General features: G+C 44.7%; 1 protein-coding gene across 2 annotated transcripts in view; it reads left to right on the forward strand.

Moving 5' to 3' along the window:
* The window catches only part of CFAP61 (cilia and flagella associated protein 61), a 208,535-nt gene that overhangs the window by 131,342 nt on the left and 53,112 nt on the right, over nt 1-24,081 (forward strand). For both annotated transcript variants that reach the window (XM_019544070.1, XM_019544071.1), the window contains 2 exons: nt 2,633-2,807; nt 16,906-17,198. In XM_019544070.1, coding sequence (XP_019399615.1) covers nt 2,633-2,807; nt 16,906-17,198 — 468 coding nt within the window. The remainder of the gene's footprint in view (nt 1-2,632; nt 2,808-16,905; nt 17,199-24,081) is intronic.

The raw sequence follows: 24,081 nt of genomic DNA on the forward strand, positions 1-24,081 counted from the left end.
CCATTTTGAAGCATGGGGTGCTGAATACACATGATGCTTCAGGCACTTTAATTACAGCAGCTCTCAGACCCGCTCTAATTAAAGCACCCCCCACCCTACCCCAGAGCACATGTATAGATGCCCTAAGTCTTTGAACACCGTAGGAAATCTTAGGCCTGATCTACAAACATTTTTAGCCACTTCCATATTTAGGTAATTGTTGAACCTGGGGCTTGCAGTTGGATCCCAACTTCAGGCTTGGAAAAGCACCTAAGTCCTTCTTTGGATCTGGCTCTGCCCGTAGAGCTAAATCCTGCTGGCCGTGTTATTTGGCAAGTAATCATATTGATGCCAGCAAGTCTTCTGGCTGAGGAAAATGGTTACATGTTATGAATAAGAGTGGCAGAATATGTTCACATACCTGTGTTTCATGGAGCTAGGTCACACTTTTTTAGAGGGCCAGGTGGCCAGTGAAGACATTCTACTGGTAATTCTTGACCAATGCTATATAATCGTACTGAACAAAAAAGAACTACTGATTATAATCATGGTTTAATTTGTTACTGTAATAGTAATACAGTTACATTTTTAATATAATGTTTGGTGTTTTGCATCATTACAAATATTTAATTCGTTTCTTGCACAGACTTTCTCCTATTTTAGAATATTTGGTTTTGCTGTAAAATAGAAGAAGCGTTCCTTTTGTATTAGGAATTTTTTTGCAAAACTTCAAGCTATGTAAGAAAGAAATCATTATAGAGATCCTTCATCTATGTATTTAGGTATTTCTGCTATACACTTGTGGTGAAAGCATATATTTCATTATTCATATTTTTTGCTGATCTGCTGCTAATATTGTCATACATTTAGAAGTGAGCTTCTACATATCATTGCTTAAAAGGGTCACTTACTAAGAGTTATGGCCATTGACCAACTGTGGATTTTCCCTGTAGCCAGTTTTTATCAGTGCCTGGTTCTGGATCATCAGATCCCACCTGCCTTGAAGAGGGTAATGCAAAATGCATATTCTGTTTGCTACCATGCCATTTTTGATCAGGCCCTTTTTTTTTTTTTTTGCCTCCAAGGGCAGTTCAGTTGCCATTTCAGGGCTCACATGGAGCATGTTACTACTTATCTTTCTCACATGATAGAAACTGGCTGTGCTGCTTGGTGTACGGGTTACTGCAGATCATTAAAAAAATTGGTAACCATAAAATTGAACACACTTTTTTATAATTGCCCAAATGTTGCTTTTTTTAGAAGACAATTTCCACAAAAGTTATGATGACAAATAGATTATGTAGTGTGTTTTGGTGAAAACCTTTCAATATTAGATTTTTAAAAATATAATAAACCAAGTTTGTCCAATTGGCAGCCTCTGGCCGCACGTGGTCTGTGAGGGGTTAAATTGCACCCCCAGAGCTCCTGCCCAGTTGCCGTTCCCTGCATCCTTCTGGTTGCAGCCAGATTCTCCAGGCTTCCCCTCCCTTCACTGGCTGCCACTTCATACCCCCACCCCAGGGTGCAGGGCACTGCAGCAGTGTGGGGGAGTTGAGGGTGAGCCTGGAGCATTTGATGTAGCAGGGGTGGGAGTCACAGGCATGCAGTGTGGTGGGAGGGTCATAGGTGTACAGTTTAGCCATGGGAGGGTCTTGGATACACAATGCACCCAAGGGGTTCATGGACACATGATGCAGTGGTGGGAATGCGTCCATGGAATTATGATTTTATTTATCTTTTCAGTTTTTACTTACTACCTTGTAGAAAAGGGGTAAGTATATGGTATGTGCTATGTCTGATGAGTTTTTCAGAATGCATTGTGTATATGCATGTATGTCAAAACCTTGTTCATTCTTACAGGACTCCTAAAGGGCCTGCATGCCTCTTTAATCCTAAAAGGCAGGGCTGTCCAACCTCTGGGCAGCCAGGATCCATATTCAGCATGGGCTGAAGACCCAGGGGCCATACGCTGTGGAGGAACTCTGCCACTCCCCTCCCCTGCCCACCACTCAGCCACATTTGTAGCCTAGTTCTCTTCCCCACCTATATCCATGCCATCCCAGCCACATGCACTGCATAGGCAGCCTGCTTCTCGCTGCGTTGCATGCAGCACCCCAACCCACCTCCCAGCCACACATGTTGAGCAGGCAGCTCATCTGCAGTAAACAGCATGGGCAGGTTGGCTCCCTCTTTTGTGGAGCATACAGCATGTACAGCACAGCAGCCTCCCACACCACAGGTGTGACACTGGCACCCTGCTGGGCTACCCCACCCCTGAGAATGGGGGTAGGAACCAAATGCCAGGGTAAGGGGGTAGGGGGGAGCATGGGAACCCTGGCCACTGCTGCAAGTGCAGTGGGTAGAGTGGTGGTTGGGTGGGAGTCTGGCCTGTGGGCTGCCAATTGGACAGCCCTGCTAGAAGCAAACGAAAATAGGGAGCATTCATATACCAGCAGAGGTCTCTCTTCATTCTGACCAATGGATTGTTGATTACTGAACCTTTGTCCAAAAAGACTTGGACTTACGTGTCTAGCCATTCTTCCACTTACATGTCTAGCCATTCTTCCACAATCACATAGTTTATGCCATTTCTATCTAAAGTATCTCTTTAACACTTTGCAAATTATACGTGCTTTGTATTTATTTATGTCAGGTTCCATGTCCCACTGGAGCAGATATCACTAAACTCTTGACTAACAGGGAGGTCACAAAGAGCTATAAGCAAAGATATACGGGCAAAGTTCCTACCAATCTCTTTATTCTCCATGATGATCAAGACTGCTTAAAGGCCGCACAATGGCTGAAAGAAAACTTTATCAATATGGGAGGTAAGAATTTTAGCAAATATATGCACATTTTCAGAAATGATTATAGGGCTTATTGTTTCTCTATTTCCATTGTATAATTGGTGTCTAATTAATGCTAGCAAAATCTTTCAGCTGCCAAGCTTTGTCTTCCAGAATAATTTACAGTTTGTTGTCATTTTTTGATACCCAGCATATTTTGACAGGAAAACAAGCTTGAGATAATTTAATTACCTGTAATTATTATATAACACAGCATCAATGTCCTAAATGCTAAAGCTGGCTAGAATAATTAATTAACTAATTAAATAATAATTCAATTAGTGAATGTGGTTTTCAATTGCATGGAAAATGTGTAGATCTGAAAAGCATGACAAAGAAAAAATGTCTAAATTAGGGAAGACTTTTAAAAAATCTCCATCCTCTTTTGTATTCAGTTCCTTTGGTTACAGATCTTCACACTGACTCAAACATGCACTGTATTGTCTGAGACTGTAAAAGTTGCACATTTGTGTGAATGTCTCTGTCTGTTACCACATTTGTATTCTCTGAAACTATCTTCAGGATGTCCTCTTATATTTTTTTACCAATGACTATTAGAAATGTGACCAAAATATCTTGAATTTTCATGGAAAGCTTCTGCCATTTCATGTATATGGTTTTATGTTCAGTGGGTGCAGACAGACATAACAACTGAACCATTTCAAAATGTCACCAGTTGAGAACCAGTTCACAATTTTAGCAGGACAGGGTGTGGACAGATATAACTGAACCATTCTACTATATCACTGATTCAGAACTGGTTCACAATTGTATGATGTGCTGTGGCTCTGACACCACAGGATAGAAGTGAGCACCCAGCCTCATTGTGGGGAGGGAGGTATGTTTGTACCCATGCTTTGAGAGTCCCAAGGGTGGGTGATCTTATCACTTTAATATTTTCTTCTGTTTCCTAAATATGAGTTTATTATACTTTAGCAGCCTGCGACTGGCTGAAGTATGCGTGGGTTTGGGGGTGGTGAGGAGCGTTGCAGTCTGGGATGCCTGTAGGACTGACCAGACACCAGGCATGGAATGCACTGTGCCTGCAAACAGATGTTTACTTTGTGCTGCCATAAAAATTTTGTGGCAGCACAAGAGCTGATTGAATAGACATCATAGACTTTTGTTGGCCCCAAGCGCTTAAATGTTTCAGTGTCAGAAAGGTACTAATGATTTGTGCCTCCCTTAAATGGCTGACGTCTGTTTACTTATGCCAAGAGACTGTGGGCTGCCAGTGGCAGCCCACACTCTTCCACTGCTCCAAACAGAAATGCCTTCAGGCTTCAGGGGCTGGATTCTGCAGGAAATGGGCCCTAGGTACACTGCCCCTGCTTGGGGTGTGAGTCTGGAGTCCCCTACTCCACTTGCACTTGGCTCCTGACCCAGGGACAGCAACATAATATCTGTGCTGGTGCCTGGTGTGCTTTTCATGCTGCTACCCCTGGGTTGGGACAACACATGTAGGCAGAGGAGGAAACCTCTATGGGGAGTTCCCCTGTCTGTGCTTTGCAGACAGGTGCCAGGGGAATCCTCTGCTGGGAGATTCTCCTGTATCTTGCAAGTAGGGGTTTCCCTGCATGTAGGTGCCTGCTCCAAGTTGAGGAAGGGTACTCAGGCCCCTTTTCCCCCCACATTGGGCCCATGAAGCCTTGGGAGGGACAGGGGACCAACCCTGGGGGACAACATCTCTGGCAACATCTGTTAGATGTCTGTAAAGTGGATCAGCTCTGCTGCAATATATTGTGGCACAGGTAATCGTGCTTCATAGAGGACATCTATTTCCAGCCTGTGTCTGCCCATAACATTGAACCAATTCAAGGGGGACTGGCTCAAAATAGTACTTGATTTTTCTGGTGTGTTTCTGAAATATACCAAAAAGTGCAAACTAGTTTCAAGTAGCATTCACACCTAGGCTACATACACACATTCAAAAAACCCAAGGCAGAATCAATATAAGTTATGTGGTTTATTGATATAAGGTAAGTGACATAATTTAGATCAGTAGAACACACATTCACTCTTTGGTGGAGAGGGCAAATCTTAGGCTGTGTGCCACCATTTTTAAACCAGTCTATGTATGCTGAACTTTTATTTTGGATGTGAACCAGTTTCCAATCATTTATACCAGTAAAAGTGTAATGCCTGTACTTGGCCCTAGTCTCTTGGGACATGTCCCCACAAACAAGGGTGTGCAGTTACCATGGCAAAAATAGGAGAGGCTCAAATTTGTGCTGCTGCGTTTTGCCACTGTGCATGCCCCTGCATGTGCAGTTGGTGCCGGGCAAATTGTCCCAGATGGGGTAGGGGAGGCTAGGGCTAACACCTATGCTGACCCCAGTAGCTTTACCTGGGATTTTGAGGGCCTCCTGGGGCAGAAGTGGTGGCAATCCAGCTGCTGGGAGGCTGGCTAGTACGGCTCTGGCTGGCCAGGCTCTGTTTCTGGCAGCGCATGCTGCTGCCACATGCACCACACTGCTTTTTGTGGCCTTTTTTTTTTTTTTTTGATTGTGGTTTTTTGGGTTTTTTTGCCACCGGGATCACCAAATTTTGGCACCATGCTGCAACTCTGCAGTGTGGCCAACAGGTGCACGTGTGCCATGTATGACTTGTGGTGCCTCAAAATGAGTTTGAGTCACTGCAAATTGCTCATGAGCACTTGTTGGGATGCACTTGGAGTTTCAAATATATTTGTAATGTTCTAAGTGTTAGGTCTTTCCACACCTTAAGTGTTGTATGTATCCATTTCCAATGTGTACTGAATGGGCATTGTTAGAATTCCAATATGAACAAAGATAAATTTCTTCCGCTGCCAAAAAAGAAATGAAATACTAAAATGGGTTCACATTATAGGACGTCCAGGTGTCACATCTGAACAAATGTAAAGCTGCATTTCCTACTTCTAGCTCTAGGTACTCCTGATTGGCTGCTACAACTGGTGTCCTAAAAGCACAGCCCTGTCTTCATCTATCTGCTTTCAATTGAAGGCATAATAAAGAAAACTGGCATAGGGTATAACCTACAAAAGTTCATATTTCATTTGATTGACCTTAAAAAAGTTGTCAAACTGCTAGAACATTCAAATTGTCTTCCAAAGCTTTCTGAATTGTCCAAAAAGTGTAAGATGCTGGCTATGACAGTACATCAGTTCATATATTCCCAGAAGTAAATATTTTGCACTTGCAGCAGCTTGGCACCAAAGGTGTAAATAAAACAGCTTTTGCATCTAGATTTCATCAGTACTAAACACTAAATATACATTTTTAGTTGGTTTCCAACTGAGGCATCCAGCTGCATTTGTGTGAAAGGACTGCAAATGCAGTTCTTCACCTACTTAGTTTGCAGGCAAATGTATGGAATTTACTCACACCAGTGTGTTCAGTAAGATTGCCTGAGACCAGCTGGAAAACTTCAGAAAAACTGAGTTTAAATATCTTGAAAGTTTATGCTCTTGAAGTCTAAGCTGTTCTATAAGAAGCTAAATCTAAGTCAGCTTCTAATTTTTGTTAGTATCCCTTCTTTTTGATCATGTCAGTGCCATACTGCTGTTTTTTGTCATGACGTCTAGATGGATCTCTTAATTAGACACTGTTCGTATCTTTAATTACATGCTTAATTCACAAGTGCACAATTACAGCAGTTGAAGGTTTTTTCTTACCAGAGCCATAGTGAGTTAGACACACAGCTTTTTCCCCATTGCAGCATCCCATGCCTCCTTGACATCTTTCTATGTCCCTTTTTTGCCTTGTTTGTTTTGGTTCCCTCCTCTTTCTTCTACAAAGACTCTTCCTATGCCTTCCCCTTCTCACAGCTCATGTTCTAATCACCGTGACACTGTCCTCTTTATCATTTATTTTCCATATAGAGAACATGTACATTCCTTTTTAGATCCTGTTCTTTCAGACTTCATGTCATCTATGTACAGGAAACCTGCACTCTGGGGTGGTGGGGAAAAGGGAAAACAAAACTGTTTTTCAGCAGCTAACCTATTCTACAGATAAGTGACTGGGCCAGGGTAGGTCTGGAAACAGGATGTCTACAAAGATCAGTAGTTGATTTGGATGTCTGTCAGCTGTTTGCAGGCCATGCTGTCACTTCCATCTGGCTGACTGCACCTCGTGGCCATCTCTTCTTGTTCTCCTAATTCTAATTCTGCTCTTCAATTTAGTTTTGTTGTCTTTGAGCAATGGTAATATACTGGCTCATACATTTCTGTTATTCAGATTTCATTCAGACTTTAATATTTTGTTCATCAGATGCCCAAGCTAAATGAATAACTCATTTTAAAACTTTCACAATTTAGAACTTTTTAGACAATGGGAGAAGTTGAAAATTGGATATGAATACATTTCATATGGGGAAAAGTTCATTGATTATCAATCCCATGCTCTATTGGTTGTCACACTGCCTATACATTTCATTTTTCCAGTTCAGAAATGTCATTCTGATTTCTCTGGGTTATGCAAATTGTATGGTGCTTTCATCTAATCCCATTTTTTTAATGGTCCTATTTTAGTCACCTATTAACTTAATCTAATGCGGTTCCTTTTATGGTTTCCAACGTACTGTACTAGATAAATGCTTTGTTGCTCATAGATCAGATTCACAGCCTGTGTATATCTATGAAGCTCTATCAAAGTCAATGCTATGCAAATTTACACTGTAAAGATCTGACACTACATGTTGTCTATTCCTTGCACCAAAGCTCAGGGCCCAATCCAACAAGACATAACCGTGAAAACTAGAAGCGTTCAGCACTTGATAGGATTGGCCCCAAATCCTCAATATGTGATTTCACAATAATTTGTCCTGGAAGTAATCATGAATCTCCAGCCAAATATAATTAAGAATATTATTTTCAAGTCTATTTATGTCTTGCTCATTGATAGAGTTGCTATTTATCTTTGGAATGTTTAAACTGCTGGTTTAAGCAAAAGAGACATTTTCTTTTACAAGTGTATCTGCATCTGCTGCTTATTTTTATATGGAGTCGTGAGGCCAAATTTTCAAAAGCAGTTAGGCACCTAAACATTAAGGTTGTGCAAAGTGGGCCCTATTTGATTTGGGTTTGGATTCAGCCCAGATCAGAGACATTGATTCATTGATTTGGATCACTGTCCCTGACTTGATTCAGCCAAATCCAGATCTGAAGATTCAATGCTGATTTGGAGAATCAGAGATTCAGACATAGACACAGCTTTAAAATTTTTTCTACATACTGTGAGGTAGCAGGCACTGCTCCTGATCACTGTAATGCTGGGGCACGTGGAGGATCCCACAGGAGTGTAGGGGGCCCTCCACATGCTTGGCAGCGAACCTGGAAGTGGATCAGAAGTAGTTCTGGTCCACTTCTGGAAATGCCGGGGAGCACATGGGGGGGAAAGGGGCACTCTCCCTCAGCTCAGCAATCGGCCACAGGGAGATGCTGGGTGCCCCCCCCCAGACCCAGAAGGCACCAGTTGCCAAAATGGGGGACGTGGGGGGGCCCTCCAGGGCACTCCCTGGCAGACCCTAAGTGAACCGGAAGTGCTTCAGGTCCACTTCCAGGTCTGCTGCCAAGCCTGCTGCCAAGCACACTGTGGAGCCCACCGTGCTCCTGTGGAATACTCCATGCACCCCAGTATCACAGCACTCATGAGTCCCTACTACTTAAAGGTATATAGAAAAAAACATTTAAAGCTGTCCCTATGTCCAAATCTTTCCAAATCTCTCTGAATCGATTCTGATGGTTCTGATTTAATTCGGAGAGACTAAAGGGTCCTCTGATTCAGTTTGGATTCAGAGATGTGGCCACCCAATCAGGCCAAATCTCCGCTGAATCAAATTGGGGACCAAAGCTTCACACAGACCTACTAACATGCAGATAGACATCTAGGGATAGATACACAAAGGTCACTTATGCCCAGTGTTGGCACCTTGCCAACAAGGAGTGTCATGGATCCAGAGGCAGAAACACCCTAGAGCAGCGGTGTCAAAGGTACAGCCTACAGGAAGGATCTGGCCTGCAGAGTCACATCATCTGGCCCCCAAGTGCTGACCCTTGGTCTCACATTGACCCAGACACCTCATGTGCACACACAGGGCCTTGAATGCAGACCACACACAGCATCCACTCTGGGACCTGCACTGCTCATCACTTGCATGGGGCCAGTCTGGTACTCCCTCTCCCCCCATTATGCCAAATCCAGCCCGCAGTCTGGTTGGTCCAGGAGTGTGCTGCACATGGTCCCCACTCTGGCTGGCCTTGGACAGACACTGTGTATAGTGCAAGTTCTGGAGCAGGCACAGTATGTGGTGCAGTTCCAGACTATCCAGAGTGCACCCTGGGGTTTTGTCACAAAGGGAAAGTGCAGCCTTGAGTTTGGGCACCTTAAGCCAGGTCCAAAAAGAAATTGAGTCTCTGAAGTGGGACTTTGGTGGAATTTAGGTGCCAGAGTGAAAAACCAGAATCCTGAATCCCCCATTCCATTGCCATCTAACTGTGGAAGTGTCTAAACTTCACAGATGCCCTTGTTTTGACATGGCTGAGCAACTCATTGTGAAACTGATGCCTTGCTCAGTCCTAAGCCTCATAGGATCCACAGAGCAAGTATTTTTTTGCTTAAGTAACCTGAGGATCTCCATCCAGTCGGCATTCTCAGGCCACCCCTAACACAACTGCCGTGCCTGGGCTTCCTACAAGAAGCAATGGTTTTCTTTAAAGGGTGTAGTGCAGAGGTAGGTAAATACAGCCTATGGGCTGCATCCAGCCCACTGGACCATTTTATCTGACCCGTGGGACCCCTAAAAATTTTAGAAAATATTTATCTGCTCCTGGCTGCCTGTCAAAGACAATGTAAATCAGGGCAGTAGGACCCAGGGGAAGCCAGCAGTAGGAAGCAGAAGCCCAGCCCCATGCCACCCCCAGCCATTTCCCTGCTTCCTGCCCCGGCCCTACTCCAGCACTACGTGGTTCCTGGCTGCATCATTGGACTGGGAGCATGGGGCTGCGCTGGTACCCTGGTGTGTGTGTGTGTGTTCATATGGTGAGTCCCACCCCCCCCACCATACACATACACCCATACCCCGTTACACATCCCAGCTAGCCTCCCCTCACATACAGCCCCCCACAAACCCAACACCCACCGACACCCCACATATCCACACACACCCACATGCTCTGTCACCCCACACCCACACCTATCCACCCCCACAGACAAGATGGTGACCAGGGCAGCAGAGCACCTGTCAAGGGGCAGAGCTACAGCTTGCCAAAACTTGGTAAGTGGCCTTCTGCCCGAAATAATTGTCCACCCCGGTGTAATGCTACTGCTGCCTCCCTCATATAATAACCTAGTGCAGTGGTTCCCAATCCGTGGTACAGGTACCACCAGTGGTACTCAGACAACCTGTCAGTGGTATACATTATCAGATTTATTGTAAGTATTTTATATGACGAAAATATGCTAGTGGTACTTAAGGTTGAACTGAAAAAATTGCTGGTGGTACTTAAGGTTGTAACATTTTAAATTGGTGGTGCACAATCTGTCAGAGTTTGGGAACCACTGACATAGTGTTTGGTGCATTCACCCAGGAAGCAGAAACAAGCTTGGTGCAGTTTTTTTTTAATAATTACCCACCCTCTTGCCCAGATGAGTGCCCTAATTACTAGACAACAGTCAGACTGCAAACAGATGTCACATTTATCCCAGGATAATTTTATCCTAGGAGAACGTGCAGCCATACAGACATTCATGTTTGGTGTCCTGCAGTAAATCCTAAAAAAGTTTCCCAGTTAAGAGGTAGTAACAGTTTATCAGGGATATTGTAAAGTATGCTGTACAGTTATCCCAGGACTGCATCATTGAATCAGTGGCAGAAAAGTAGCACTGTATTCAGCTGCTCATTAAAACCTGAATAAAAGGTGATGTGTGTACAAACCAAACCCAGGATATTTTTGTTTTGGGACAAACATAGGCATAACTTATTCAGGGACAAATATAACATCTGTTCCTCATCTCAGGCTCTCTCTTACATGGTCTCTTTCTAGCTCTGTATCATCTAGGCCAGGGGTGAGCAGTTATTTGGGTTGGAGGGCCACTTAGGGAGTTTTGGTGAGCTGTTGTAGGCTGCATCAACACCCCCCTCCCTGCAACAGCTCACCAAAACACCCTAAGTGGTCCTCTAGCCTAAATTATTGCCCACCCACATATTAGGGGAACCGAACCTTTGTTCTCCCCTTTCTCCCTGTGCCCCTTCCTCTGCCCCAAGTCCCTGGCAGTCAAGCCAAGGCAGTGCCTGTGTTCCCTTGTGCCACCTTGGGCCATGTGGGCATAGCTGGAGTGGTTCCTGCCTGACCTGGCTGTGTGCTGGGGGCTTGGGGTGGGAGAGGGGTACAGGGAGAAGAGGGTAACACAGGACAGTATATTGGCCTGGCTGGGCCCGGATAACCTGCAGCTCCTGGCTCCCTTCTCCCTGTATCCTCTCCCCTTCCATAAGTCCCCAGCACACAGCTGGGTTGGGAAGGAGCTGTGCCAGCTGCATCCACGTCATCCAAGGCAGCACATAGGAACACAGGATGGCACTGGCCTGGCCTGGCCATGTGCCAGGGACTCAGGCAGGCAGGAGCCGCACCAGGGTTGAGCAGGAGCCATGTCAGCCACTTCAGCTGTGTCCACTTGGCATGGCCCGAAGCAGAGCGGGGAATACAGCACAGTACCATGTTAGTACCAGGCAATGCCTGGAAAATGCATGGCTTCTGGCCCTCTTCCCCCTGCATGCTCTCCTCTGCTAGCGAGGAGAACCTTTCCTAAGCTTTGACTTGCTGAGGGCTGGACTGTCTAGTCTGTGAACAGCTGCAGGGTCAGAGCTGCACACAGACAGCCTCACCAGACAGAAGCCTGGCTGGGAGCTCAGTGCCCCTGCCTTGGAGTGTACACTGGGGGCTGCAGGGCAGGACAGGGTGGGCTGGGGAGGGGAGTGTCTGCTGCTTCTGCAGCTGGCTACAGCATCGGGAAGGGAGAAAGGCAAGAGGAACTGAAAGCCAGGGGAGCCACAGGCCGGATACTGTTCTTCAAAGGAGCAGCCGCAGGCTGGATAGAATCATTTGGTGGGCTGAAGCGAGCCCATGGGCCATATTTTTCCCACCCCTGAACTAGGCAATGACTCGTATCTGAGCCTAGCAAGAGCCACAAGGAGGTTCAGCATAATCCAGTGGCCAACAGGCTCTAGTTTACAGTCAGAATGAGCTCACTCTTTACTCTGCCTATCATTCAGAAAAGAAGGCTTAAGTTCTACCTAGAAGTTAGCCAGGAGGCTCTTTGTTTCCAGGTGGACATGGAGCGGAATACTCCATGAGAGAATTATCTCAGTCCTCTTAACCTGTGTTTAAACCTGTTGATGAGATCATTACAAATTGGGAACATCAGTTATGATTATTATGAATCATGATCATATGCTTACTAATATGTTGGGTTATAAATACATGCCAAATAAAGGGTAAGTGAAATTTTGAATAAGATAATGAAAAATACCCTTTCACCGCCCTCCTCCAAACAAGAAAGTGGCTAATGAGAATTGTTGAGGTATTGATGTGACACTTACAAATTAAATTCCATCTGTATTAAAACATGGGCAATGTTAATCGTTAAGCTGTAGAGATGGTCCTTCTTTGGAATGACTGGAAATCTTCACTTGCTGCCTGAAGTTTGTTTTTGAAGGTGTAACCTATTTGGGCTGGTCTATTTAATGTTATTTGCAACATTGTATTACAAGTTAGGATTAAAGTGCTTTTCTTTTCTCTGCTAAACACCATGCCCAAATGTCTACCAATCAATATCAATAGCCATTTTGTCCCTATTTTAAATAAAGCAGGATTGAGTGTGGTATGTATGTCTTTTGTGTGAAGTGCACTGAGGAAGTGGCCCACCAGGGGATGGGCAAATGATGGCACCACAGTTTCTCTCTGAGTGCTCTTCCCCTCTTCAGGCAATTTTAATCTCTTGCAAGAGACCCAGCAGCAGAACTCCCTGCTGAGCTGGGACCACAGTAAGCCAACACATCTCCTGTCTGATTTAGCCCTGCTCACCCCTTGCCCAGTCCCACCCACTTTGGGAGCTCCAGGGCTAGAAATAAAAGATACACATAAACCAAATGGAGGGAAATTCTCCTGCTCCTGCATAGTTGGTTTTGCTTTAGCTGCCATGAGTCTGAGGCTAGTTGCAGGGGAGTTGAAGAATTTCCCTCTACTCCCTGAGGTTACCTTAGACTTGCAGCAGCTAAGGGGAAGAATTCCCCTCAGCTCCCTGGGGCTGCGCAGGGCCCCCATTCTGGGCTGTATCCACAGGCACTGGGCTGGCAGGACTTCTCCCTCCCTCCCTCCTGTGGCGGGGATCAGCAGCCAGGAATGGAGCAGGATTCCCTCAGCTCCCCTGGGCGGTCTGGATTGGGGAACCCAGGCAGGGGGAAACTTCCTGAGGCTCCCCCAAGGTGGACCAGCTCCTAGACCTTGACCCCCTGTGGGGAGGACAGCAGGGGTTTGGGGGCATGTACTGGGGAGCCAGTTGGGGACACTGGCAATGGTCAGCAGGCTGGGAGATGTGCTCTAGCACCCCATGCCTACTGGCCTGGGTCAGTGCAGGCCTTCTCCTGCCTTTCCCAATTGAAAACTGAATGTCAGTTCAGTTGGTTATTGGTTAAACTTATGCGTCTTAGAAGAAGCTGCCTAGATTGAATTGGTTCTGCCTTGGCCTTTTTGACTGTCTGTACTTAGCCCAGGGACCAGGTCCAGGGTTGGAGCTGCATACAGCCTGCACCTCTATGCCAAGGCCCCAGAAACACATTCTGCCAGTGAAGCTCCCCCCAGCAGGATTAGAATCAGCTGCAGAGCTGGTGCTAAGGTTCCTCTGATAAAATCCAGCCACCTAATGCACTGTAACATATTATACATCTAATTGAAACTAATTGAAATTCATCTCCTATTACCTCTCTGCTTTCCATGAAAGTAAAAAAAAACAGAACAAAACAGGATAGGAGTAAAGAACAAAACTGCTTTAATGGCCCAAAATGGATCAATTATTTTTCTCTTTACCTAAACAGAGTTTACTGCTTTATTAAAAGCATGTTTGTAGAAATACTGTAGCGTTAAAATTCCGGTGCATGAATTAACAACCAGAGTGACTATTGCTCTACCAAGTACAGGTTTTTTACTTTATTTTTTGCAAGCTGAAAGGATTCAGGTCATGCTAGGGTCATAGGAATCTTGTGTTTCTACTTACAGAAAATGAATGAGAGCATTCTGCTGTGGAACGTGGGCATCAAATATTAAATGATAAAGCTACTGTAATGGTCTTTATTTATGGCTTCTGTTTTTTCCAGTGAATATTATTATGTTTACAGAAATACATTTTCATGCAGTTAAATAATAAAAGCATCTTGAGGAATTGCTGCCTGTCCATCTAATGGGCATAATTTTAATCTATAATGAATATGTGTAGTTTCTACAGTAATATCACTGTAATCTAAACTCTCTAATATTGCAATAAGCATAAACCATAAATTGTTGATTTACACAGGGTCAGTAAAGGAACATTGTTTTTCTTAATCTAATGTATTTGCATTTAATGTTACTATATAAAACAGGATATTAATTTCCCTTGAGAAATACAGGGCTTAATTCTGATTTTACACATGCAGAAATGCCAACATATAATATAGCAGCTGACCTTTCCTCTGAAGAAGATTGTCCTGCCTAATTGCTATACTCTGGATTGCTGAGACTTTCAGGCCTGAAAGTCAGAATGAAAATGTTTGTGTATTATGCCACAATGAGAATTGCTCATTCCCTTTTTCAGCCATCCTCTTTAGTTGTTCATGTTTTTCATCTCACACATTTAAATATTTTCTGAGTGAAATGTAAGCACAGTAACCAGGGCAAAAAGAGAGAACCCCTTGCATGTTGAAATACAAAAAACAAAACACCCCCCCCCCAAAAAACTTACAAAATCAAGATCAGACTAGTTTTATCAGATATAAAGTTGTGGACCCAAACTCTCTTCTTCATTGCTCTGTAAATTCAGTAAAGCCAGCTTCATCTTCACTACAGATTCTAGATGTATATTCCATATTGGAATGCCTGAACTGTTTCAACGCTTTGGTCTGCCTTGAAGTACATTCCTCCCTATACATTTTGTTGGTTATCTGATCACAGGCCGGTTCTGTGTGTGCAGGGAGGGCCTGGAACCTCTGGCCAACTATTCCCACTATTCCATTCCAGGCAGGACCTTCATTATGTTCCCCAGAATCCTTTGCTCTAGGACTGCACAAAGAAGGGACAGACAAGGGTACACACATCCTCCTCCTACCAGCTCTGCAGACTTTACCAGGAAAAGTTACAGCCTCAAGCTGTGTGTGCCCTGCTTTGCATGTTCCCATTCCCATAACCCTACCCCACTTCCAGGATCCTCTGTTGCATGGGAGTCCATCTGTTAAGATAGGTTCAGTGGAGCTGTGCTGCCAAAGAGGTGGCAAGAGATCAAGAGCTGGTTCTGCAAAGAGACTTAGGTGATCCTCAAAACCCCATCTCAGTTGTCACACAACCAGGAGGTACTTAAACTACCTAGAAGCATTCTTGCACATGCTCGGGGCGGGATGCTAATAAAGTGCCCACAGCATTTCACGTATCAACATCCCCACACTTCAAAATGGCAGTGGGGGTGCTGTAACTAAAGCTTCAGAACTCACAGAAGAGGTGATATCTTTTATTAGACCAGCTAGATATTTGCAAACAAATTATTTATTTGCAGGCTTTCAGGCACACACCCTTCATCAGGCATAGAAGAGAGCAGAGATTGTAAAAGTTCTCCTAGGTAGAAATGAAATGAAGGGTGAATGTGCCCAAAAGCTTGCAAATAAATAATTTGTTTGAAAATATCTAGTAGATCTAATGAAAAGATAGCACCTCTTCCACGAATTTTGATTCCTTTTGCCTCAGGACCAATATGACTACAACCTGGATACCTTAACTAAAGCTTGTTTGATGAGCTTTAGTTAAAGTGCCCCTGCTGCCATTTTGAAGCATGGGGATGCTGATACATGAAACGCAAAGGCTGCTGGAATGCACAAATTAGCATGCTCCAGCAGACTTTATTAACGAAGTCTGCTCTGATATGCTGTAATTACAGCACATTGGAGCAGCCTCTCCATGTGCCTACAGGCACCCTAGGTGCCTCACTTTTTTACAGGTAAATTTCCATGATCAGTCTCATAGGTGCCACATAAGTTTCAGCATTCCTAAAAAAAGTCAACCCTTTGCCCCAGGAGGTGTTCCAAACTAGGGTTAAGTACCTACTATCCACTAAGCAGTCAATGGGGCAAGTTATGTACCTACAAAAGGCAATTCACAGTGCCCACGTGTGGGGAAGAAAGGTATCTGTTCTCATTCAAGATCTAGAACACCAAGAGAGGTAGGTACCTAACTGAGGCAAGTCCTAGGTTCTTGTCCTCACTGCAAAGCTTTTTTCTGGGTTTTGGATGGGTTTATTTTTTGTGGAGTGGGTGAGATGGACCTTAACACTCACTAATGGATGAAACTGTGAGGAAATCTCTATGAGGGGAGATTTTCTTTTCCAGAATCCTTTCCTGCAGCTCTTAATTCAAGAAGAGGCTCTGGCCTCATTTCTACATGAACTTTATAACTTTTTTTTAATTATGTTTAATTATGTTTTTTTTAAATTATGTTTCTCTTGTAAGCAAATGCCCTACTTCTGATCCTGTTTCCCTAAGAAGGCACCCTAAATAATTCTGGGGCAGAAAGGAACAAAATAAAAGAGGGCTTTATTCTAGAGTTTTTTTATTCAAAATAGTTTCAAATTCTGGGGTCATAATTAATATCATTCTTCTGTGTTAAGTACTTCCCTACTTTGTGGGATGTTTTGTACAGATTCTTTACTAAATTATCTTAGCTACTGTTGCTAGGTAACATTGTTTGCTTCATAGCATCAGAGAAATAAGAGGGTCAAAGAGAGCAATTCTGTATTATTATCTGAGTTACACTAATAAGGTTTTCATTGTGTATCTTAGATTTTTTTTTCTCCTTTTTTTTTAGGGAATGTCATTGTCTATGGGAATACAATTGACACTTACACCACAGTAGAAACCCTCTTATCTCTTGGAATTAATGGTTCTCGCATACACCTCATACAACTTCCACTTAGCTCAAATGTTACTTGCCTTAACAACAATGCAATTGAAAGAGCTGTTAAAGAAGCACTGTCAATGGCTGATGTGTCTGTTTATTATGACAGTATACTGGCACAGTGGAATGAAGGCAGCCACCCAGACCCTATAACGTGTGCTTCTTTCACTAGTAATACAAAACCATTTAAACTGCAGTGTTCGGTAAGTATACGCTTTCATTGTGTTCCTTCTTTCCATCCTGAGAAGACAATCAGACCTAGCTAGTCTCTAGCTGGTGTATGTAGAATTCAGTGTATTTAGAGGATGTAACATTCACTTACTAATCTAAAGGATTTTATTTTCCTAAATCCAAGCAAAACCATTTTAGATTTCCAAACTGATTTGGATTAAAATATGTTTATATCAACTGACATGCAAATAGCTGTTCACTGCTGAGTAGCAAATCCTATCCAATAATTTTCCCCATAGTAATTCTGAAAATACTTTTATTATTTAAAAGCTACAGTAACACTTATTAGTGTTGATTAGACAGCTGAAATTCTAAATGTGAGACAGAAGTATTAATATTAAGAGGCCTAAAATTTAGTCTACTCTAAAAACTATTTTAAATAGATTTTTCTGTACTAAGAGAAAGTAAATATGAGCTCTTTTAATTAAGGAATGCAACATTGGTATAATATTGTATCAGCATCACTGCTAGGCAGCCTGCCACCATGCACAGCCCAAATGCAAGGTTTTGGCCAGGTCCTTAACCCTTACTTCCATACTTAGTTGGCTTAGTTGCATGTGCAAGGGCTATAGTGTGTAAAACTGTTTAAGGATATGCACTTACAGGCACCAATGCAGTTACCTTACACCTCTCATTTGCCTGCATACTCCATACTCTACTAAGCATTTATAGATTCATAGATGCTAGGGTCAGAAGGGACCTCAACAGATCATCAAATCCAATCCCCTGCCTAGGCAGGAAAGAGTGCTGGGGTTAGATGACCCGACAACCAGATGTCTATACAGCCTTCTCTTAAAGATCCACAAGGTAGGGAGAGCACCACCTTGCTTGGAAGCCCATTCCAAATTTTGGCCACCCTTACCATGAAGAAGTTTTTCCTAGCTTAAATCTGCTCTGTTAGTTTGTGACCATTGCTCCTTGTTAACCCAAGGGGCACCCTGGTGAACAGAGCATCTCTGATTCCTTGCTGCATCCCCCTAATGAATTTGCAGGCGGCCACAAGATCACCTCTCAGCTTTCTCTTGCGAAGGCTGAAGAGGTCCAGGTCCCTCAGTCTCAACTCATAGAGCTTGTCCTGTAAGTCCCTAACCATACGAGTGGCTCTTCTCTGGACCCTCTTAAGTCTATCAATATTCTTCTTGAAGTACAGTGCACAAAACTGGATGCAGTACTCCAACTGCAGTCTGACCATTGCTGCATAGAGGGGAAGTATCACCTCCTTGGATCTATTTGTCATGCATCTGCATGATAAAATGCGGTTAGCTTTGCTGATGATTTAATCACTCTGATGACTCATGTTCATCTTGGAGTCCACTGTGACTCTGAGATCCCTTTCTGCTTCTGGGCTGCTGAGAGGGTCACTTCCCAGCCAGTAGGTGTGCTGGATATTTTTGTGCAAGGATGGAGGTGAGACTGACTAGCCTATAATTACTCAGATCCTCCTTTCTCCCCTTCCTGAAAATAGGGACCACACTGGCCTTTTTCCAGTCCTCCGGGACCTGACCTGAGCACCACAAGTGCTCGAACAAGCCGTGCCAGCAGTTCTGCTATGACACCAGCCAATTTCTTCAGTACTCTCGGACGCAGCTCATCCAGGCCTGCCGACTTGAACACATCCATTCCATCCAAGTGACTCTGCATCAAGTCAGCGTCGACAGTTGGTGGGCTGGTGTCCCTCTGCCCATCTAAGAACTCATTAGGAGACTTATCTTGACCCCTGTTCAGGAACACTGAGGCAAAAAACTTATTGAATAGCTCAGCCTTGAACCCCACTATCTGTCATTAATTGCTCCTTCTTGTTCAGTAGGGGTCCTATGCTGCCCTGCACCTTCCTTTTACTCCCCACATACCTAAAAAAAGACTTTTTGTTGCCTTTAATTTCTTTTGCCAGCCTCAGCTCTGTAGTTACTTTGGGTTTTCCAACTGCCTCCCTGCAAGTGCAGGCCAAGTAGGCATACTCCTCCTTGGTAGCTTCCCCCTGCTTCTACCACCTATATGCCTCCTTTTTTTGCCCTTAGGCTTCCCTGGATTTCCCTGTTTAGACAAGGAAGTTTTTTGGCTCCTTTCCCCCTTTTGTCTCATACTAGGATAGTCTCCCTCTGCACCTGAAAGATTGCCTCCTTTAGAAATGACCACCTTTCCTGGACTCCCATCTTGCCAATACTCTGATCCTGCAGTGCATTATTGACTAGACTCCTGAGCACACTGAAGTCAGCCTTCCTAAAGTCAAGCACTTCCACCCTACTAGTTATCTTACCCACCCTACACCGTATGGTGAATTTGATTGATTGGTGGTCACTGTCCCCAAGGTGACCAGGAATCTGCAGGTCCCCTACCAAGTCCTCCCTTGTAGCCAACACCAAGTCCAGTAAAGCATTCCCACTAGTGGGACCGTATACCTCCTGCGTTAGGTTAGGTCCTGCACGCAGGTTAAGAACCTATGTGAATGGCTGGATTTGGGTGACTGCTCCTCCCAGCAGATGTCAGGGTAGGTTAGGTCTCGCATGACAACCATGTCCCTAGACTGAACGGCCTCTGAAAGCTGCCTCAAGAATTTCAAGTCCAGCTTTTCCACCTGGTGTGGTGGTCTGTAGCAGACCCCCACCACCAAATCCCTTTCCCCTCGACCTCCGTGTATCCCAACACACAATGCCTCAACTTTCTCCTCTTCTGATCCCATTTTGATTAGGGTAGATGTATAATGCTCCTTAACATAGAAAGCAACCTCCACCCCTTTCCCCCCTACTCTGTCCCATCTATACAACCTATAGCCCTCAATGTATACTGCCCAGTCATGGGTAGGGTCCCACCAGGTTTCTGTTAGCCCCACTAAATCAAAGTTATTATCTGCAAGCAGGAGTGTGAGTGCTTCCTGTTTGTTCCCCATGCTCCTAGCATTAGTATAGAGGCACTTGAGCCTGCCAGACAGTGCCTTTGGTGCCCCTCCATTCTGATGCCCAAAGGGCCCCTTGGTACTTACCTGGTGTGTACTGCTGCATGTCTCACAGTTTGTAAGTTCTAGACTCTCTCCATCTCCTGCCTCCCCATCCCCCGTCGTATTTTGTTTAAAGCCCAATGTAGGAGGTCAGCCAACCTGTAAGAAAAGAGACTCTTACGTTTTGTGGAGAGATGAAGCCCATCATGTCCCAGGAGGTCCTTTGCATGGAATTGTGGATCGTGGTCCAGGAAGCCAAAACCTGCACGATGGCACCAACTCCAGAGCCACGGGTTGACTTCTCTGACACAGATGACATGATGCCTACTGCGACCGCTGGCCAGAAGGATTGACAAGAAGACCACCTGTGCCCCTGTCTTCCTAAGCCTGGTCTGCAGAGTTCTGTAGTCACTCATGATACATTCTGGATTACTCCTGGCCACATCATTTGTTCCCACATGGATGAGGACCATGGGATAGTTGTCAGAGACCTGGATGAGGTCAGGAATTCTCGCTGTGACATCCCTGATCCTGGCTCTGGGCAAGCAGCAGACCTCACACACTGTGGGATCCAGATGACAGATGGGTCCCTCTGTTCCTCTCAGCAGGGAGTCACCCACAACGATAATGCAGCCTCTCCTCTTCTGCTCACCTGGCCAGCCCTCAACTTGCTCAGTGATGGTGGCAGGCCCCTCTAGTGCACTTTCCCCCACTGCACATTCCTCCAGTGCAGCCAGGGCCTCATATTTGTTCCCCAACTGCACCAAGGGAGCTATCTCTGCAGTGAGAGGTCTGGCCCCTGAGGTGACCATCCTCCACTCACCAGCACCTGCTTCAGGGCATTCCTTCTCAGTTTCTCCTCCAGGCATCTTGTCCTGCAGAGAATGTAAGTAGCCATCAATCTCATCTTCAATTGCCCTGATCCCCCGCAGCTTGCTGTCCTCTGCCTGGAGTTCCCTCACCTGCCCCTTCCTGGGCCTCAATCCGGGCACATGTGGGACAGGCCTTCATGCTACCCCTGTGCATCAGAGGTCCCTTCAGGCAATCCCCCTGCAGACAGGGGGCCAGGGCACTGCCAACCCATCCAGGGGGCCTGTCTGGGTGGAGGCCTCACACAAGCTCCAGGCTGGAGGCAGCAACAGGGCAGGGACCCTGGCTGTGTTCCATGTCACTACCCCCACAGTACGCCTCCTCATTCACTTACCTGAAGTCTCTGTCGTTCCCACAAAGCTGGAGGGAATGAACCACAAGCCTTCCCCTCCCTCTCACACATTCCAATCTCTGTTCCTCCCCACAGGTTCCATAGCAAGTGGCTGCAGTACCACTACCTTCTGCCACCTGAGGACCCCTCTGAACAACCAATCAAGACCTGTTAGGGACTAGAAGAGGAGCTGCTAGTGCACAGCAGCACGAAGGCTCCTCTTTATTCTGAGCAGCAGTCTCCTCTTTCTCCACTTTAGTTAGTGAAAGTCTTATAGATATCACCCAAGCTGAAAGTTGTAACGATGGTCCCCTGCTGTTTCCCTCCATAACAATGCCATGCATGTTATCAGGCAGCTTACCAGAAGGTACAATTTCCTTGCCTTTTCTCTGGATAGCATCACAACTTTGGCAAGTCTAATTTTAAACCAAACCACATGGTTGGTATTCCTTTAACAATATACCATTTGTTAAATGTTTTCATGTACAAAAAATTAGACACATCCTGGGACCTCTCATCTCCTGCTACAGGGCTCCCCTTTGCCAGGGGTACCAACCATCATGCCCTCTCTTTTTCCTCTCTCTTTCTCCAAGCTAGGTTGAATGCCTTGTTAGATCATTATGATACGTTACCACCCTTTTCTCAATTACGTACCTCCAAAAACTCCAAACCGCCCTGCATCCTGTATGACAGGCTCCATAGTACCACCAACATTTGTATCTGCCCTAAATGAGCAACTGCATAAACTCATTGTTGATCACTGGTCATTTTGCCAAACCTTTGCCAAATCATCTTTTAAGATTGATTTACTGTGCTCACCCATATTCCATCTGTATTTTTGGCCTAGTCAAAGCCAGTCAAAATCAGCAGGACACTCTCCATTGATTTCAGTAGACTGAGGATTCCTACATGAACAAAAATGGCAGAACTGCCCAAAACGATCATCAGGTGTACATGGCACTCAAGATAATATTTGAAGTGACTCCAATTTCACTGTCCCACATCACACTTCAGTAAGGGAAACTTCTTTTTTATCATTATGCATGTTCAGAGCTTCAAGCAAACATTTTGCAGATTCTACAAATGTTCAGTAGGGCTGCAATAGAAACTGTATTCAAACCCAGAGGGGATTCATGGAGCAGGGGGCCTCACCTTCCTTTCTTTCCTTTACCAACAAAGGAATTTGACTGTCAATGGTTCAAACACTTGAGTTTTTCTGTACTTTCTTCACTGGTTTCTCCCTTTCCTTTGATTGATTTAGATGCTACTTTTAGCTGGCTAGATTTACAATTAGTAGAAGTTTCTTCAGGTTGCAGATGAAAGAAAAAATGGTATTTGTTTGGCCAAGGGTATCAACTGGATGACCAGAAAAAGTAGAACCACTGCCTCACACACTCTTCAGGCCCAGTTGATTAAGTCTGGCAACTTCAAGGTCTAGCACTGACTTCACTGGTTCTGCACTCAGGTTAAACAGCATTCATCTTCTTGTTCTTAGCCTGATACTAATATCCCAGTGCCAGCTGGCACCAAGTTCTTGGGATCCTTTTGAGTCAAGATAACTTAATGCAGAATTTCTAACACCATCACTGGGTCAGTGAGGCCCCTGGTTGACCGATTTAGCATTAGGGTCCAGGTCTCCAGATCTCATCATGTTGACTGAAGTTAGTTCATGTGTTCTGGCACCATCAGTTTGGTTGATTTAATTTGGTGCCAAAATCTCAAATCATTGCCATTACAGTAATATACTTTACTTTGGCAATCCCTTGCAGTTGAGGTTGATTGCCTTCCATGTTTGTCTTATCTGTGAATCTGAAGATGGCTGAGGAGGCTAATCCACAGGTTGACAGACTCTGCTGAAATTCGGACACGTGTTTCCCTACAGGGTGGGTGGCTCTGGATTCTTGATTCAGTCCATGATATGCTGTTTCTTTCACTCCCACTTTTCTGTCACTTTTTTGTTGTTGTTGTAAGGTTTCAAAGTACTGAGATCCTTATACTAGACTCTTCCTCCATTTGGGGCAATCCTGGGCAATAGTGTCCCGTGAGTTGATGTTGATGTACTTTTTCAAGTTGGCTTTGAGAACATCCTTGAAGCACTTTCTCTGCTCTTCTCTTGAGTATATGCCTTGACTGAGCTGGGAGAATAAGATTTGCTTTGAGAATCTGGAGTCAGGCATCCAAATGATGTGGATACCCCAGCAAAGTTGATGTTGGATGATCATCACCTCAATGCTTGTGGTGTTTGCTTGCAAGAGGACACTAGTGTTAGTGCATCTATCTTCCCACTGTATTCAAAGGATCTTCTGCAGGCAATGTTGATGGTACTTCTCGAACAACTTGAGGTGTTTCCTGTACATTGTCCATGTCTCAGCTCTGTACAGTAAAGCAGGTATCACACCTGCTTGATAAACCCTGAGCTTGGTTTTGGATCTGATGTCACCATCTTTGAACACCCATTTCTTCAGGTGTCTGAAGGCTGCACTTGTACATTTGAAGTAATGTTGGATTTCTTCATTGATGACAGTCTACTGTGAGAGATGGCTTCTGTAGTATGGAAAATACACAACATTCTCCAGAGTTGAAGGCTTTTGTGAGGTCAAAGGCCATGTAGAGAGGTTTATATTGTTCCCAGCATTTTTTCTGCAGCTGGTAAGTTGTGAAGATTGTGTCAGTTGTGCCTCTTGATGTCCTAAACCCACACTGAGATTCTGGGAGGAGC

The sequence above is a fragment of the Crocodylus porosus genome, unplaced genomic scaffold (genome assembly GCF_001723895.1).
Source record: "Crocodylus porosus isolate Cpor-Errol unplaced genomic scaffold, CroPor_comp1, whole genome shotgun sequence".
Classification (NCBI taxonomy): Eukaryota; Metazoa; Chordata; order Crocodylia; family Crocodylidae; genus Crocodylus; species Crocodylus porosus.